At 42.8% G+C, this 19,529-nt stretch overlaps 1 protein-coding gene across 1 annotated transcript in view; it reads left to right on the top strand.

The window, feature by feature from the left end:
- The first annotated feature begins 684 nt into the window (after positions 1–684).
- TEDC1 (tubulin epsilon and delta complex 1) overlaps positions 685–19,529 on the top strand; it is a 299,208-nt gene continuing 280,363 nt past the window's right edge. Inside the window, exons 1-2 of the mRNA XM_089681503.1 lie at positions 685–853; positions 14,429–14,525. Of these exons, the coding sequence (XP_089537629.1) occupies positions 734–853; positions 14,429–14,525 (217 nt within the window). The 5' untranslated portion in view covers positions 685–733. The remainder of the gene's footprint in view (positions 854–14,428; positions 14,526–19,529) is intronic.

Raw genomic sequence — 19,529 nt, 5'->3', positions numbered from 1 at the left:
GCACAACACGGCATGCAGAAACCCATGTCACCAAATTTAATCCCTTAGGCTAGGTTCACACCTATGCAGGTTGTGTTTGAGCTGTTTCTACATTGCATTTCGCACCTGCATTTTATTTTTTTAAATTTTTCTTGTTCCTAGGCAGATTTAAAATGTAAAATGCGTCAAAAATGTAATATATGCTTTTCTGCATTTCCTTCAAAGTCTATAGAACCAAAAACGCAACTTTTTGCGTTCAAAAAAAGTCCCTGACCCTTTCCAAAAACTGCATCGGGTGAAAACACGCAGATGTGAACATGTCCCATAGGAAATCATGTTAAATGGCCTGTACTGTGTTTCTTAAAAACTATGCAGAAAATGCTTAGGTGTGAACTCAGGGGTTAGGTGAAATAGTGATTACTTGTGCATGCTGAGATCTGCCATGTTTAAGCAATGATATCCTTAGCTCACACAGTGACATGTTTGATACACACGTTTTAAATTGTTGAGCAAAATTACGTGCACACTTCTAGTTGAGGAAGAACAATGACTCCAAAGCTTAGCAATGTACTATTACTTATCGTGCGAACACAATCAATGCACGCTTCCTCCAATAACAAAAATGGTTGTTAGTGACAGAACACGTGACTTTACTAGAGCTGCAATGGCTAGTTCCGGTGTACGTTGTACACTTCCGCTCGTCGCCTAGAAACGGTAGGCAGCAGGAACAATTCAAACTGCGAAAGTGCGAGAAATGAAGAGGGGCAGCAATATCAAACATGCACTATGTGCCTTGTGCCGGGTTTTGTCATTTTGCGGCTGTGTGTTGGATCCGGAGACTTTCCGAAAAGCAAAGTTTAACCGCCCAGAAGCAGTAAGTGCTCACCTGTGTCCTGTGGCTGTTCCAGCTCTGGTAGTTGGTGATTCCTTGCTAGCAGTGGTCTGTGTTATTACTGTTTTATTATATAGGTGTGTCTGAAGCAGTTAACTGTCCTGGTTCCCTGGACATCAGTAATACAGCTATAACGACCTGTAACTATCTCTAGGGCCTATTTTTAAAGCGGAGCTCCACCCAAAAGGGGAAGTTCTGCTTTAAGCATTTGTCCCCCGCTCCCCATGAAGGATTGGCACTTTTGGGGAGTGGGTACCTGAATTTGACAGGTACTCTCCCACTTCCGCTTAGATTGACTAGGCGATCGGAAGCGAAAGTTGTCCTCCCCGTAGTCTTGTGACAGGTCCCAGAAGACTACGAGGGCCATTCACAAAGCGCAGCGCTTCTCGTGCATGCACAGTTTGCACCCGGTCGTGAAGCTGCAAGCTGTCCCATCCTGATGCCCACACTGAAGATGCCGGCCCCAGGGAGAGAAGACGGCCGGTGAAACCAGCGGTGGTGAGGACACCGCTGGACCGAGGGACAAGTAAGTGACTTTTATTTTGTTATTTTTTTTTTGTGGACCTCCGCTTTAACCACCTCCCGCCTGGCCATTGTATATAAACGGCCAAACGGTGGCAGTGCAGGGTCGGGTGGCCGTTTATAAATGGCCTCCCCACCCCCTGGTTGTGCGTGCTCCCTGGGAGCGCACAGCACCGCGCTCCGGTGCCCACTGTGTCCTTTGGACACAGTGGAAGCCCGATCATCTTACGGGACCTCTGTGCGAGGTCCCGATCATGTGATCACTGATTGGCCAATCAGTGATCACATGCAGAGTAGTAAGCAAGATGTCACTTCTAACATCATTGCTTAGTACGTGTGAAATCTGTGAATGATCACAGAGGTCACATGGTACAAGGCCATTCACAACAGCCTTGTACCATGTGACAAGCTGTGACCAATCACAGCTCCCCCAGAAGTTCTCAATGGCTGCAAGAATGCAGCCAGAGAGAAGGAGAAATGATTGCATTTACAGCCTTTATGGGTGTAAAAGCAATCGTTAAAAAAAGAAAAAAAAATCTTCATCACCCCCCACAAGTAGTACAGTGTCACCATGGTGAAACTGTACTGCTAGGGTGACCGTATGTAAAAAAAAAAAATAAAATAATAATATAAAGAAAATTTTTAAAAAAGTTTAAAAATTTATAATTTTTGGTTTATTTTTTTTTTACTAAAAAGATAACGGAATAAATTTTGGCCAAGATTTATGATGAAATATTATTTTTTCGCAAAATTTTATAAGAACACATTTTTCAAAATTTTTGGACATTTTCATTTACATAGCAAAAAAAAAAAAAATCCCAGTGGTGAATTAATACCACCAAAATAAAGCTTTATCTGTCTCAAGAAATGCTAAAAAATTCATATGGGTACAGTGTTGCATGACCGCGCAATTGTCATTCAAAGTGTGACAAAACTGTAGCTGCTGACTTTTAAAAAACAGCCACTTGCCTGTCCTTCGGTCCCGTGTTGTGTCCCCCACAGCTCGTTTCACCAGCCGTCCTGTATTCCAGGAGGCCGGCATCTTCCGTGTGGGCACCCGGCTGTGATAGCTTGCGGCTTCACAGCCGGGTACCCACTGCACATGCGCAAGTAGCGCTGCGCTTCGTGAATGGTCCTGTAGTCTTCTGGAACCTGTCACGTGTTTCAAAAGACTACAGGGATGAAGGACACCTTTCTGCTTCCGATCGCCTAGGCGATCGGACTGGAAGTGGGAGTGGGTACCTGTCAAATTCGGGGACCCGCTCCCCCCCGGTGCCAATCCTTAATGTGGAGCGGGGGAGCAGTCCTTAAAGTGGAACTTCCCCTTTTTGGTTGGAGCTCCACTGTAACCTCTTACTGTCTTGGGCAATTTTGATTTTTTTTTTTTTTTCTTACATACATGTACCTTTTTTTTTTATTTGCTAGAAAACTGCTTAGAACCCACAAACGTTATGTTTTTTTTTTTTTTTGTTAAAGTAGACACCTTGGAGAATGAAATGATGATTGTTGCAATTTTGTATGTGATCTGATACAGGAGGTTGAACATAAATATGGAAACACTACATGATTTGCAGGTGTGAGAGTGATGACATGTTTGACGTTGAAAGCGATGCAACATTCTTTTGCTTCCACTGTGTGATAAGACACCTAGCTGAGAGGTGGGAAGCCTCAGTTTCACCATTCACTGCGAGCGCTGCTAATACGAAGACCTGTCAGAGCTTACTAAGCTTCAAAAAGGGCAAATTGTTGGTGCTCACTTAGCTAGTGCCTCTGTGACTGAAGTTGCCAATTTATTTGTGGTGTCATGAGGTACAGTATCAAAGGTTATGACAGCATATACAGTTTCTGAGAAAATGTAATCTGATAAGCATAAGAGTGGCCGACATGGTCAGTTGACCGAAAGAGAGAAAAGGACATTACGCAGGATTGTGACCCGGGATGCTAAAACAACTGCTGCAAAATTGACTGCAGAGCTTAATTTCATTCTTCCAAAGCCTGTGTTCACAAAAACTGTGCAGGGAACTCTGCGAGAACTGGAACAATTTTTGCGTGAAGAGTGGTATCAGATTCCATTATCCATGATCCAAAACTTCAATTTGTTAATTCCCATGAGAACTGAGGCTGTCTTGGATGCCAAAGGCAGTCCAACTCCTTATTGGGTAACGATTTCATTCTTGGTGTTTCCATAATTTTGTCCAACCTCTGTTTGTGAACAATTTTTTTCACTAACACATATTTTCAGGAAAAAATATAATAAGTTTTAGGACAACCACACACCATATAATACACAAACTTTTGGTAAAATATAAAAGTTGAGCTTGTGTTGAATAAATGGCTACCGAACATGTCAAGTCCTAAAATTGTGTGCACTCATGATACCGCAATAAACTATGGTACCCAAAAATCTCTGCACGCAACACTTTTTAAAAGCTTAAAAAAATAAATACAATGAAATAATTTATTTATTAAAATGACATAAATAAATAATGCTCATCTTTTTCCTAGTAAGAAAATGTGCATTTATTGTTATTATTATTATTATTGTTGTTGTTGTGATTTATTTATTTTTTACATTGCGTTCTGTAAAGCAGGGGTCCTCAAATTACGGCCCGCCAAAGACATTTACCTGGCCCAGCAGGCCAGCCAAAATAAAAACCCAAACAAAACGGCACCGTCTGGCAAATAGCTAGTCTGCTTGCTGGGTCCTCAGCCATGAGGACCCAGCGAGCGGCAGGCTGTAAGCCCCTGATTTCACCCACTGCAGCCAGAGGATCAACAGGAGAGCACACCAGGTACAGTGCTTTGCGGTGTCCAGTGCGTTAGTGCTTTGCGGTGTCCAGTGCATTTTAAATATTGTATTGTTTTTTCCTGGTTTTTTTTGCAATACAAATAAGATATGTGTGGTGTGCATAGGAATTTGTTCATATTTCTTTTCAAACTATAGTCTGGCCCTCCAACCGTGTGAACGTCAGTGAACTGGCCCCTGTTTAAAATGTTTGAGGAGCAGGGGCAGTCCAGGTAGCTACGATACTCCAGACACGCAATAGGCAGTCCAAGCAAGTATTAATCCCGGCACATAATAGAGGCAGTTCAGGCAGCACTGATCCGGGCGCTCACTGGGGCAGTTCAGGTAGCAATAATCCGGGCCCTCAAAGGGGCAGTTCAGGCAAGGGTAATCTGGGCACACAGTAGGGGCAGTTCAGGCAAGGGTAATCTGGGCACACAATAGGGGCAGTTCAGGCAAGGGTAATCTGGGCACACAATAGGGGCAGTTCAGGCAAGGGTAATCTGGGCACACAATAGGGGCAGTTCAGGGCACTACGCAATATGCGGCTTTTAGGGACACTCACGGTAGGCGGCTTGCAGACACTCAGCAGCAGGCGGCTTGTAGGGACTCACGGTAGGCGGCTTGCAGACACTCAGCAGCAGGCGGCTTGTAGGGACACTCACGGTAGACGGCTTGCAGACACTCAGCAGCAGGCGGCTTCCAGGGACACTCGATCAGAAGACAGGGGGCAGCTTTCCAGGGACAACAGCAGGCTCACGGGGACTCAGCGGGGTCTTGGCTGTGGGATCTGACCTCAGCTCAGACCTCACACAGCTTTCCAGGGACAAAGCAGTCAGCAGACAGGGTTCAGCTTTCCAAGGACAACAGCAGGCTCACGGGGACTCAGCTTTCCAGGGACAACAGCAGGCTCACGGGGACTCAGCGGGGTCTTGGCTGTGGGGTCTGACCTCAGCTCATAGGTGGCACTGATGGGCATTGGTAGGTGGCACTGATGGGCATTGACATTAATCACTGATGGGCACTGAAAGGCAGCACTCATATATGGCACTGTTCGGCGGCACTGATGCACACTGATAGGCGGCACTGATAGGTGACACTGGCAGCACTGATAGGAGGCACTGACTGGCATTGATAGGTGGAACTGATGGGTGACACTGAAAAGCAGCTCAGATGGGCACTGATATGTGGCACTAATGTGGCATGAATGAGCACTGACAGCTGGCACTGATGGACACTGACAGGTGGCACTGCTGTGGCTACACAGATCATCAGGGCACACTGATCACCAGTGCCCTGATGATCAGTGTACATGTCCCCTCTGAGGAATACCAATTACCGGCTCTCCTCTCCTCTCCTCTTGATCTGTCAGCATGACCGCTCGTGAGGAGAGAAATGCTGATAACAGGCATTTCCCTATTGACATGCAATCAGCTGTGATTTGACACTGCTGATCACATGACCGAGCCGACATCTTTGGCTCTTTCCGTTGAGCGTTGATCCGCTGTGTCCGAGGGACACAGCGCACCACCGATCGCATGCGTGGTTAGAATGGGAAGACGTCATATGACGTCCTCCCAGAACGAGAGAACCGCCTTGCGTCCGTCATTTTACTATATGGCGGGCAGGAGGCGGTTAAACAGTAACCAGGCCATCGATTCTGACTACGATTGAACTCTGCCTGCACCGACCCAGCTCTCCTTTCAACTATCAATTTGCCTACTACTCTGTACCTGATCCGCCCAATTGATCCTGACCCGGCCTGCCTGACTATTCTACCTCTCCAGCCCTGACTATGCTTTTATTTCTAATAAATATATTTATGTTGGGCGAAGGTTTGGTTTTTTTGTTTGCACTGTGCGTCTTGTATACTGGTGTAGCAGACAAATTAGAATCTCTGACTGTGGAAGTAGTTACTGCAGTCAGTTACCTGTTGGCTCAATTTGAAGAATCGGTCAAAAGGGCACAGCCCAAGCCTTTAGTGGCCACTACAGATGCAAGAGCATGGGGCTGGGGGGCTCACATGAACAACCAGGTGGCCCAGGGAGCTTGGTCCACTCCTTGGACCAGCAGATCTTCCAAGAAAAGCGAACTCGGGGCAGTCCTGGAAGCTATGATCGTCTTCAAGTACACAGTGAGAGAACATGTGCAGGTGCTTTTTGACAACATAACCACTGTTTGTTACATCAACAAACAAGGAGGTACGATGTCTTACAGCATACTGGAGTTTGCAGACGACCTGCTGAGAAGAGGAGAATCTGGCATCTCTTTTCAGCCATATATCTAAAAGGAAGCCTGAACAGCCTGGGGAAATCTGCTGATAGATCTGTTTGCAACAAGGAAAAACAGAAAAGTGGAATTTTTTTTTTCTCTACAGAAGGACCCTCCCAGCCTGGGGTGGTGGATGCCCCATCGCAGACCTGGGAAGAAAGCCTGCTTTATGCAATCCCTCCATTTGCGCTGATCCCAAAAGTAATTAAGAAAAGTAACAGGCTACAGTGATTCTCCTCTACTGACCCCGGAGAGCATGGTTTTTGGGCTTGCTCAACCCAAGGGTGACAGACCCTTGGAGGCTTCCTAATGCTCTGAAACTCATACACCAAGACAAGGTAAATCACCCATCAGTGATCCAGCTTTCTCTGGCTGCCTGGCTTCCGAGGGGGAACTGTTTAAATTAATTTTTGGAATAATCCTTTCCTTTTAAACTATTATGGGGAGCAGAAAGACCTCTACTAATATCTACAACAAAATATTGAAACGATTCTGTGGATGGCGAAAATAAAACTATAGGCCCACAGACCCTATCATCTCAGCAGTCTTCGATTTCTTACAAGGGGTGGCAGATTTGCATCTAACCCTTAACATCCTAAAAGTTCACATGGCAGCTCTCTCTAGCTTCTTAGACCTACACCTGGTTGAATACCCCCTCATCAAGAGGTTTAACAGCTATAGGACGTAAAAGAAAGCCTGCTCATTCTAGATTCCCATCACATGATCTTTCTATGGTGCTGCAAGGCTTCTGTAAGGAACCCTTCAAACCTTTGGAAGACTGCCCCATAAAGGTGCTAGCTCTGAAAAACGTTCTCCTGGTAGCTCTAGTGTCGGCTAGGAGGGTGAGTGAAATTCAAGCTCTCCCCATAGCAGACCTGTTTTTGTGTAATTTTTCTAAAGATAATTTTAATCCTGGCTTTGGCATTTCTTCCTAAAGTCATTTCAGATTTCCATCGTTCAGAGGAGATTTCTATTACCTCTTTTTGCAGCAACCCTAGCAATACAAAAGACAAATTCAACAAGGTTTATGTGAGCAGATGTCAAATTGCCTACATTGAGCATGCTAAAGGCTGGTGATCCACCTCCAGTTTTTGTTTTATACGCCAGAACAAACAGGGGCAAAAACATTTCTAAAAGAAGACCATTGCCAGGTGGATGAAGTTAGCAATCTCAGAAGCTTACAGGGCAGCATCCGTGACTCCCATCTGGTGAAGTGAAGGTGCATTCCACTAGGGCAGTGGCGACTTCATTGACAGGGCTGGAGCATCTCCCCTCCAGATCTACAAAGCCACCACTTGGTCCAGCTTCAAAGTGTTTAACACGACCGGTTATACCTGCTCACCGGTCAAGAACAGGCCTTTGGGAGGAAGGTGCTGCAAGCTGTGGTCCCTCCCTAATCAGTTCTATTTTTGTGCTCTCAAGTTGTCCTGTAAGATGACTTTGGGAAAACAGATTTATTACCTGTTAACTCACTTTCCAGGAATGTTCCAGGACGGCGCCATTTCCCGCCCTATTTTTTTTTGGTAGGACTATGCTTTCCATGCTTTCAGTTGTTTAATATGACAGATGACTACTTTGGGCCAGTTTTCATTTGGTTAAAAAAAAAGGCGGGAGATATCGGCTACCATTTCCACCAAAAGAGAGCTCAGTTTGTCTTGGAAAATCCAGGTATAATCCACCTGGATACACAGTAATTGCGATGATACGTACAGTTTTACTAACACATGTTAAAGTGTTACTAAACCTAGGACCCTACATTCACTATATCTGGTCTCCCACAGTACTCAGAACATGGAAATGCAAATATTTTAGTAAATATAAACTGCTAAATACCTTTTCTCATCAGAAGTTAGAGCAGTCTTGTGGCTTCTATCATTGTCCAGCAAAGCACTGGTTAAAGCTTGTAGGAGGAGGTTTCTTTCTGCTCCTAGGAGGATGCAAAACCCCTGATTTCTGTCTGGACAGTGCTGATTGGCCCTGTGCTGATCACATGCACTCTTCCAAGAAAAACACCCTCTAGCAATACACCCTAAACTGAGCATGTGCAAAATGGCTATGTTTCAGTCTGTCTTATCAGGAGATAAGACATGGACATTTGAAAAAGAGGGTCAGAGAAGTCAGGATCAAACTTCCTTTTTATACAATGCAGAGGATTAACCCCTTAGGTTCCACAGTGAGTATATCAAGCATGCTTTACTGCATATACAGACTGATTTTACTGTTGTGGGTTTAGTAACACTTTTAAAGTTTCAAAATTGTGCTTAGGCATTAACATTTTGTTAACGTACAATACAGTTTGTTTTTTATTTTTTTCTTAGTAGGGCTGACGCCTCATTTACTCATTCACCAGATACGTTTCTGCTGATCGTTGAGAGCCCAACACTCCCCTTTCCTGACGGGCACCCAATCGGTGCTTGTCCCACTGCAAGGTCTCTCCCCTCCCTGCTAGTCACCAGGTACAGTGCTGGAGACTGGCAGGGAGGTGAGTAGGAGATGAACAGCGCAATGTTAAAGACATTAGGGCACAGGGGTGTTCCGTCTGCTTCATCTGTTAAGTCGCGTTTTTTCAAAGAAAAAAACAAATCAATTTACATCAGTTTTCATCAGATATTTTACACCCACTATCAGTCTCATCCCTACAGCCATTTTTTCAATATTTTTTTTTATTATTTTTGGTTTACATGATTAAAAAATAATGCTGTCATGTGGCCCCAGCTTCAGTGGCATGGCCAAATGACAGCTCCTCCTCCAGTGCTATAAAGTAGAGGAAAAAAAAAAGCAGGCAATTACATTTAAAGCCAGTGATGATAGTCAGTGCTGGCAAGTGAGGAAGCCTGTCTACACACTGCACCTTGTCGGTACATCCTGATCCCTGTCTGTACTGCTCCTCTCCAGCCTCTCTTCTTGTGTACACTGCCGTTTTACACCTGTTTGCCCATGGGAATGCATTTGTGCACTTGTTGCAACAAATCTGCAAAATATTCCCCATGCACCTTAGCAAATACCTTTTGGAGTGTCTACTTTTCAAAAAGGGGCCATTTGGAGAGGGGGGGGGGGTGTTTACTATTCCAGTATTTCAGGGCCTTCAAAACTGTGATAGGCAGTTAGGAAGTGTAATGAGGAAATAAAGCCCTTTAAAAGCATGAAGGTGCTTATTGGATTTTGTGGTCCTATACGTGGCTAGAATGCCAAAATGTCTCACATGTGGTATCCCCATACTTGGGAGAAGTAGCAGAATGTATTTTGGGGTGTAATTCCACATATACACATGGCATGTGTGAGCAATATATAATTTACAGTTGCAAGAAAAAGTATGTGAACCCCTTGGGATTACGTGGAGTTTTGCATGAATTGGGCATAAAATGTGCTCTGAACGTCATCTAAGTCACAACAATAGAAGAACACAGTCTGCTGAACATAATACTACACAAACATTAGATGTTGCCATGGTTTAATTGCACATAACATGTAAACATTCACAGTGCAGGGAGGAAAAAGTGTCAAGGTCCTACCTTTTCCCAGAGGTTATGTTACTCCATGTGCTGGCATCCATCTTGGATTTATGCTGAGCATGGTGGGAAGCTTTTATGCCTTCAGGTCTCTGAGGTCCATCCCCCAGAGGGGTGTGGCTGAGTACATATAAGCCTGTGATCCGCACATGCTCTTTGCACTTGTGTCTTGTGTCTTTGTCTTGCTACAGCTCTGTGTATATGCTCGTGACTCTTCTGGTGTTTGACTCGGCTTGTGACTAGACCATTCTCTGTGTTTTCCTTCAATCTGACCTTCCGTTGCTGAACCCGGCCCGTGACCTGTGATTCTCTGTCTACTGTTCTGTACTGTTTTGTCCCGTTGTTGTTGACCCAGCTTGCCTGACTACGCTATTGTCATTCTCACCAGCTACACGCCATTGGCGGCGGCCATTACCGCAGCCGGGGTGTCTCGGGGGCCGCGACCTGGTTCCTGGCTGTGTCAAGTCCATCCCCACCATCAGGGGCCCTGGTGAAGGGCAGCCTGGGACTTAGACTCCGCGCCCTGAGGGACTTCGGTCTGTTGGTGGTGGTTGTCGTCAGCCAGTGCGTTACCCTGCCACTAGGCCTACCCTGCCCTGACAAAAAGTATGTGAACCTTTGGACTTAATAACTGGTTGACCCTCCTTTGGCAGCAATAACCTCAACCAAACGTTTCCTGTAGTTGCAGATCACACCTGCACAACGATCTGGAGTAATTTTGGACCACTCCTCTTCACAAAACTGTTTCAGTGTAGCAATATTCTTGGGATGTCTGGTGTGAATCGCTCTCTTAAGGTCATGCCACAGCATTTCAATCGGGTTGAGGTCAGGACTCTGACTGGGCCACTCCAGAAGGCGTATTCTGTGCTGTTGCAGTCATTGTTTTGTTGAATTACTTGTATGCTTTGGGTCATTGTCCTGTTGCATCACCCATCCTCTGCGGAGCTTCAGTTGGCGGACAGATGGTCGTACGTTTTCCTGCAAAATGTCTTGATAAACTGTGGAATTCATTTTCCCATCAGTGACAACAATCCATCCAGACCCTGAGGCAGCAAAGCAGCCCCAAACCATGATGCTCCCTCTGCCATGTTTTACAGTGGGGATGAGGTTTTGATGTTGGTGTGCTGTGCCTTTTTTTCTCCACACATAGTGTTGTGTGTTCTTCCCAAACAACTCAATCTTGGTTTCATCTGTCCACAGTATATTTTGCCAGTAGTGCTGTGGAACATCCAGGTGCTCTTTTGCAAACTTCAAACGTGCTGCAATATTCTTTTTTGGACAGCAATGGCTTCCTCCGTGGTGTCCTCCCATGTACTCCATTCTTGTTTAATGTTTTCCTTATTGTAAATGTGTCAACAATAATGTTAGCATGTGCCAGAGATTTCTGTAGGTCTTTAGCTGACACTCTGGGATTCTTCTTTACCTCATGCAGCATTCTGCGCTGTGCTCTTGCAGTCATTTTTACAGGACGACCTTGCCTAGGGAGAGTAGCGACAGTGCTAAACTTTCTCCATTTGTAGACAGTCTGTCTTACCGTGGACACATGAACATCAAGGCTTTTGGAGATACTTTTGTAACCCTTTCCAGCTTCATGTAAGTCAACAATTCTTGATCGTAGAACTTCTGAGAGCTCTTTTTTGCGAGAAATGGTTCACATCAGACAGTGCTTCTTGAAACCAGTAAACCCAAAACAGGTGTGTGTTTTTTTAAGGGCAGGACAGCTGTCAGCAACACATCCAATATCATCACACTAATTGGAGTCAAGGTTGGCTCACTCCTGGCTCCAATTAGCTCTGGGAGAAGTCATTAAGCTAGGGCCTCACATACTTTTTCCTCCCTGCACTGTGAATGTTTACATGTTATGTGCAATTAAACCATGGCAACATCTAATGTTTGTGTAGTATTATGTTCAGCAGACTGTGTTCTTCTATTGTTGTGACTTAGATGACATTCAGAGCACATTTTATGCCCAATTCATGGAAAACTCCACGTAATCCTAAGGGGTTCACATACTTTTTCTTGCAACTGTAAGTGACACTCTTGTGTAAAATAAATAAATTAAAATAAATTCCAAAAACTTGGTAGCAAAACACTAAATCTTTGACTCAACATGCCTCTCAGCAAATAGTTTTGGGTGTCTACTTTCCAAAAAGGGGTCATTTGGGGGGGTTGTGCTATCCTGGCATTTTATGCCCAGCATTAGAAGCTTCTGCCACACATCACCCACTCTTCCACTCATCCAGTCTAATCAAGAATATTGATCCGTTCAGACACTATACTAGCAATGGAGGTTTATAGTGTGTCTATGAGTGTGTTCCTGGCAATCAAAGGGTTAAATGTGATGGTAATGTTGTTGTTGACAATCTGAGGCTATCTGGGAGGGGTGCTAACTGATGCTAATGCTATCTGAAGTCACCTGTGATGTTAATACAGTGATCAGTATAAAAAAAATCTGTTAAACTGTATTAATGACTCTGGTGACAGGGCAGTGAAAGGGTTAACTGGGGGCGATCAGGGGGATAAATGTGACCTAATTATGCTTTTACTGTGCCAGTGTGCTGCTTTGATGTGGGTCTGCTTTCTTCGCTCTCTAGAACGGAGTGTGCTCCTGAGAGAGAAGAATGCATAATTTCCTGTGCTTTTGTTCTATAAACACAGGCACAGGATGAGCTCTGATTTGGTACAACCAATTAGCAGGTCCAGATCAAATATCATTGGCCTGGATCTGGTGAGTCTGCCCTGTAGCAGTAAAACTGCTATAGGGTGGACTTCAAGTGGTTAAGATCACTATCTGCTGGTGTTGCTTGATTTGTCTTAAAGTATTTTTAGGTCTGTTTCCTAAGTTGCTATCCATAAAGACCTTATCTAGATGCGCTTTTGGGTAGAATTTTTTTTAATCAGGACAAGTAGATTTTCACATGGACAAGTACATCGGGACCCTGATTTAGTCCCTTGGACAAAGAATTTTTAAAATAATTTCCACACCCCTGTTTTTAAAGCAAATTTAAAGTTCTGCTATTAAATATTGTGAGCAGCAAGGCTTTTTATGCAGAGACATGCATTGTCTCTTCTGCAATAAACACCTACCTGCCTGCTCACAGTGATCCTCAGAATGTAAATTGAGATGGCTGCACAGCTCAACTTACAGTAGTAGGCCTGACCCCTGTGTGCTAGAATGACTAGCTCTTGTGCATGCACTTGAGTGACATTATCCTGTGCCGGCTAATGAAGATGGCCGAAAACTGGCCCAGAAAAGAAGATGTTGGTGAGGGACCGCTGAAAAAGTGAGTATTGATCACATATCAAAAACTGGAAGTGACAAATTCCTTGTTGCTTCCGGGGTTTATTAATCACAGGAAGGATTGGGGAATGAACGTTTCCTGAGTACCTCCTGTTTTCACTGAGGAAGCTACTTCCCATGGTCCTGGACTCCCCAAAGGGGCAGGAGAGCTCGAGAACCACAGCAGGTGCCACCAGTGGCAGTTCCCCTTTGAGAGCCCTGTAAACCATGATTGGCCGTCAGTTTTATCAGGAAAAAGAGCTTGATTTACCTACTTTCCTATCATACTGTTTATAAATATACCTTAGAAGACACGTGGTTAAAGATCCTGACCCTTAAAAATTTGTTGCTGGAACTGACTCATTGATGGAGGTATCTGGGTTTTGTCTTGGACACAACACAGGCCAATACGTTTCTTCCACAAGTGAAATTTCAGATATCTCATCTGAGCTCTGAACCTCAAGTCCAGAGGTCTCCTGGCTCTCCCTTTTTTTTTTTTTTTGCAGAGTGCTGGGTTTATTGGTAGCCTCCTAGAGAGTTTCATTTGTCCAGTTTCTCTCTAGGCCTCTTTCTCTATGGTCTGTAGTTTCAAGGCAAGTCATTCATGTCCCTGGACAAATTGATTCATTGACAGTGTGGACCAGGTTGTCCTTAGTTTGGTGTTAAACTGGACATTTAGACTACAAATTAGTCTGCTTAAAAACACGGCTTTCCTTCTCCTCCTACCTATGTTGTATACTGTTTATAAATACCTTTTTCATGATTTTGCTTTGGTCTAGTCACGTGATGCAGAAGCAGTGGCTCCCATGTGTCAGTGAGAAGCTGCTGCAGGGAAGAGGAGGGAGGGCTGACCACACTGGGGCAATGGAAGCCGGTGGGTGATTCATCCCAAGTGTCAAGTGTGTCCTTACACAGGGAAGTCGTAGCTTCTGCATCATGTGACCTAACAGAAGTGGATTCAAAAACAAGGCATTTATAGACATCTTTTACAAACCGTAGAGCATACATCAAAAGTAAGACAAGATTTAAAAAGAGGGGGGAGTGGTGTTTTTAAGCAGACTTATATTAAGCCTAAACCTCTACTTTTTAATAATTTGATCAGTAAATTTGATTCATGTAAAACAGAGTAATTACTTGGAGCTAAATGTTTTTTTCCTATCTCATTTTTTCACTTATGTTTTAATTGGCAGGCTTCTGAGTTCTGGAAATTATTATACTGCTTATTAAAACAAATCTACTCAAGAAATGACCTTTCATCAATTTCAAGAAATGAAAAGGAGCTTAAAGGTGTGTTTATATTTATTAGGCAACATATGCAATTTTTGTGCAGTGTTACTGTAAAAGAAAAATAATTGGAAAATGTCTACTTGTTTATGTTTTGTTTGTCATAGAATAACCTTTTGAGATTTCCACATAACCCCTGTACAAACACAATAAAACAACTCCTTGAAAATGCAGCTCACCTCAGCATGTCTTAGCTGCAGTTACCTAGTTGGGAAGAAGCTACTGTACATATAAGAAAAATATTATTGTAAATCACATACAGAGGTTTGGAAAGATGGCAAGGAAGGGAGCCATTTAAAAAAAATAAAACTGGTCTATAGATGCATTAAAAAGATAAGTATAGATCTTTTTTTTTACATAGGGCATGTGTCACTTTTAGTATCATAATGGACATGTTTATTTTTGCCAAGCTTTGCTTGGGTACTATTCGTGCTCTGACATACTTCTGCTTCTCTCTTATGTGTTCTTCCCATAATTTTGGTTCTCTATACTACTCTGTAGTATTTTTTGGCTAATTAATCTATAGGAATCACTTTCATATACTGGGGTATATTATACCCTTTACCATAGCACAGGACACCCATGTTCTTCCTGCTCTCTTAATACCTTATTCCATTTTTGGGGATTACCCTACACTTTTTTTTTTTACTGAAACTATTCATCATCATCATACACCAAAGTAGTTTCCTGTAACAGGGTGTAAAATATTTGCTTTTGTTTTCATAGAGGTGTTGTGTGTTTTTAATTCTTTCTTTAGAATCTTTAGTACAATACAAAATACTGTAAAAAGAAAATCAAAGAAAAGACGACGCCACATTAGAAGGGGAAGAACCCAAACATTATATATTTCTAGGCAAAGAAGACATGAGTGAGAAATCTGTATGTATACAAATGACGTGATATAGTGTATATGTAAAAGGGTCAACATGGCTAGGGTTCATCTCTTCTTTTTTTTATCAAGACCGCAATGTGCAGTTTCAGATTCCAGAAAAACAGACAAAATATGGAAGAAAAAAGATCTGATGGGAGGCTTTTTTTTTTAAATCCCGTTTTTTTGTATAGAGCTTGAAAGAGATGCAGTATGGGCAAAACGTATCATACAAGTCTTTTGTTGTTCCAGAAATCTGATGCCCAAATCAGAATCCCACTTTACTATGTATGGCAAATCTTGGGCAGGTGAGTAACTTGTAAGAGAGGAATAGGCCATGTCTGACCAGCAAGGCAGAAGCACACAATGTTTTGAAATCGGTTAGGGGTGGAAGTGAAAGTGGTTGCTTTCCCAGGCTGTGCAGGATGTATCGCAGCTGGAAAACCTTCCAGTACAACAGCGGGGGTCCTTCAGTCATTGGAATTGCAACACTGATTTAGATCGCGTAGGGGTGGGAAATACGTTGAGACGGAACCAGTTCTGAAATAGGTCGGCAAAACTGTCAGTCCATGACACCTGGAAGAAACTGTGTGTGTCCGATGACCAGAATCATACAAGACAGGGATTTTCTTGAGAGTATATTCTCTCGTTCAGTGCGGAGGAGTTGACCTGTATACCCTACAAGTGGGTGGGATTTAATTGTTGCAGAAAGGTCTGCTTGGAGCCATGGGATGCCACTCCACTGGATATCCAAAGTCACTTGTTCCAGCTGAATCCATCGTTTGGCATCAGGAGTCCAGAAACCAGATGAATTGCTCTATGGTATTTTAAGGGATCCGGAAATCCTAAAACACCCCTTTGTTTAGAGAGAGATGGCAACATATGAGATAGTGTATGGGGCTTCTGGGCCCAAAGAAAGGAGGTGAAAGCCTCTCGCATGTGTTTTCAGGAACACCTTAGGGATTCTAATTGGGAGAGTCTAGAGCAAGTATAGCAGCCTCGAAAGGATATTCATCCCAAACCAGGAGAATCTTCTGGTAGACCATTTCCTGACGAATCACAGTCTGAAGTGGAAGAAAGTTGGCAGAAACTATTTCCGTAAGTAACAACGTTCTGTCTCCAAGTAGTTGATACGATGGGGGGCCCATTTAAATGTAAAGTGAGACATCAGGGCATCCACAGCAGCCTGTGGGATGTTAATATTTTAAAGCTTCAGACTTTACGAAGTTTATTTTGAAATTGGATAATACGCCTGTGACGAATGCGGTGCCTGACCCCTGCCCTTCTCACTAACGTGTGGAAAAGGACTGGCCAACCTCACACTGTGCTGTCACTCACGTAACAATGCCACTCTCAGCTGTATCCTACACAAAGATTTTTCAGCTCATGGGACCACAATCTGGGTACCGCAGCCTGAGAGTGATTGTGCAAAATATTTACCGGAAAAAAGGGTGTTACAAGGTGACAAAGCAAAAATTTCAAAAGGAATTGAAAATGAAGAATACTTGCTAAGTCCTTGATATAAGCTGAGTCCACTTGACCAAGTAAAAATGGTACAGTGGCTCTCTCAAGTTCAGTTAGGTGTTGCTTGGTTGATGTTAAACCGCAAGCTGACAAACTGCACTCTTTTTTTTTTTTTTTTTTTTATCTGGGGGGGTGTTGACAGAAGCCATCTGACTATATGCCCGGTTTAAGGGGTGGTGGCTGGGAGTTCACCACGTTTTACTGAATTGTCGCCCTCCCTTTTCTACTAATTGTAAAGTGTTACTAAACGCACAACAGTAAAGTCAGTCTGTATATGCAGTAAAGCATGCCTGTTATACTCACTGTGGAACCTAAAGGTTTAAACTTCTGCATTGTTTAAAAAGGCTGGTTGATCCTGACTTCTCTGATCCTCCCCTTCTTCCATTGTCTCCCTGTTATCTCCTGATAAGACACATTGGGGTTTATTTACTAAAGCTGGAGAGTCCAAAATCAGACTCCCTTCTGCATAGAATCCAATCAGCTTCCAGGTTTCATTGCCAAAGCTTCATTGAACAAGCTGAGGTTAGAAGCTGATTGGTTTCTATGCAAAAGGGAGTCTGATTTTGGACTCTTCAGCTTTAGTAAATAAACCCCATTGTGTGGAGTCACTCTGCACATGCTCAATTTGTTGTGTATTGCTAGAGAGGTGGTTTGCTAGGGTGATGGCTACTCTTAACCGTTTCAATACCGTGCAATTTTACACCTTCCTGCCCAGGCCATTTTTCAGGTTTCAGCGCTCTCACACTTTGAATGACAATTGCGCGGTCATACAACACTGTACCCAAACTAAAATTTTATCATTTTCTTCACACAACTAAAGCTTTCTTTTGGTGGTATTTAATCACCACTGGGGTTTTTATTTTTTGCTAAATTAACAAAAAAAGACCAAAAATTTTGAAAAAAAACCACATTTTTCTTTGTTTCTGTTATAAAAGTTTACAAATAAATAATTGTTCTTCATAAATTTAGGCCGAGATGTATTCTGCCACATGTCTTTGGTGAAAATAACCCAAATTAGGATGTATTTTTTAGTTTTTAGGAAAGTTATAGAGTTCACAAACTATGGTATAGATCTGAAAATTGATCAATCCTGAAGTACTGACGGCCAATCTAATTTCTTGAGGTCCAAGAATGTCAGAATAGTACAGATATCCCCAAATGACCCCTTTTTGCAGAGTAGACAGTCCGACGTACTTCATAAGAGGCATGGCGAGTTTTTTGAAGTTGTATTTTTTTGTCATAATTTTTCGGAAAATGAAAAAATGAAAAAAATTATTTTCACTATTTTTTTTTTACATACTGTCACCAGTGCAGTACAGCGTCATCATATAACTGGCATGGCGGTGAACAGGGACACTGACTGGTGACAGTATGAAAAAAAATATATATATATATATTTTTTTAAATTTTTTTATTATATTTAATTTTTTATTACATTTTTTTAAAATTTTTTTTAAGATTTTTTTTTCATATTTTACTATGACCAAAATAGTACAATGTTACCATAGTAACATTGTACTACTTTGGGGAAGTGATCAGTATTTTTTTTTTTTTTTTTTTACACAATTTGCTTATAGCAAAGAATTACTATGCTATAAGCAAGCATTTAGCTGAATGACATCGATTCATTCAGCTTTTTTTTTTTTTTTTGTGCTTAGCTGTGATTTGGTCACAGCTAATCACATGACATGTACATGTGATTAGCTGTGACCATTCACAGCTAGGCACTAGTATACAATGGATGGCATCATGAATGAAGCCATCCATTGTATACAACTGTCATGTGACCTGCTGTGATTGGTCACAGCAGGAACATGGTACCAGCAACGGGAGCCGGTACTCGGATCTGTCATCGGCCGTGTCCGAGGTGCACGGCCGATGACGGATCGCACTGCTGCGCCGCTCTGCACTAGCGCAAACGGCGCGTACCCGGAACAGAGAGACACTTCTGAAGCCGCCAAACGGCCATTGGCCGGGCGGCTAATGGTTAAGAGCTGTAATTCCTGAACCTTTCCTCCAATTTGGAGGAAATTAAACCCGAGAGTGTGCACTTTCAGCCCATATTCATTATCTAACAATAGCTTGAATGCGTTTTACTAAATACCTTACAAAAACTAATATTGTGCCTGTGTCCAAATATATATGAACCTAACTGTATATCCACTTTGATTCTGATTTGGCTGAGGGCTTTCATTTGTTAATCTTCCGCCAGTGTCTCTTGTATTTCTAAGCCACAAATTGTAATTATGAGGGGTCTTTAATATGATGCATCTGAAAATGCTTAAATACACTGGTTTTTGAACCTGATAGAGATATTGTAAATGTGGTCATGTATCCTTTTTGATAGCATTCTTTTTGTTCTCCTACATATTGGTAACCGCATTCACACTTTAGGGCATATACCACTCTTTCCATGCTGCATGTAATTGGATCTCTAATTTAGTATTTCTTCTTAGTGGAAAAAGATGTAAATTCACTTCTTCTAGGACTGACTATTGTATTTTTGCAAGCATGCACGTTCCATACTTATAAAATCCGTGTGTTTCTGAAAAAGAAAATTAATTTTTCTTTGAAGGGTCTGGAATATTCTTAACTAATTTATTTCTTGAATTCAG

This window comes from Staurois parvus, unplaced genomic scaffold (genome assembly GCF_062004578.1).
Source record: "Staurois parvus isolate SC_StPar_1 unplaced genomic scaffold, SC_StPar_1.0 ptg000267l, whole genome shotgun sequence".
NCBI lineage: Eukaryota > Metazoa > Chordata > Amphibia > Anura > Ranidae > Staurois > Staurois parvus.
This window is presented reverse-complemented; position numbering and strand designations above follow the sequence as displayed.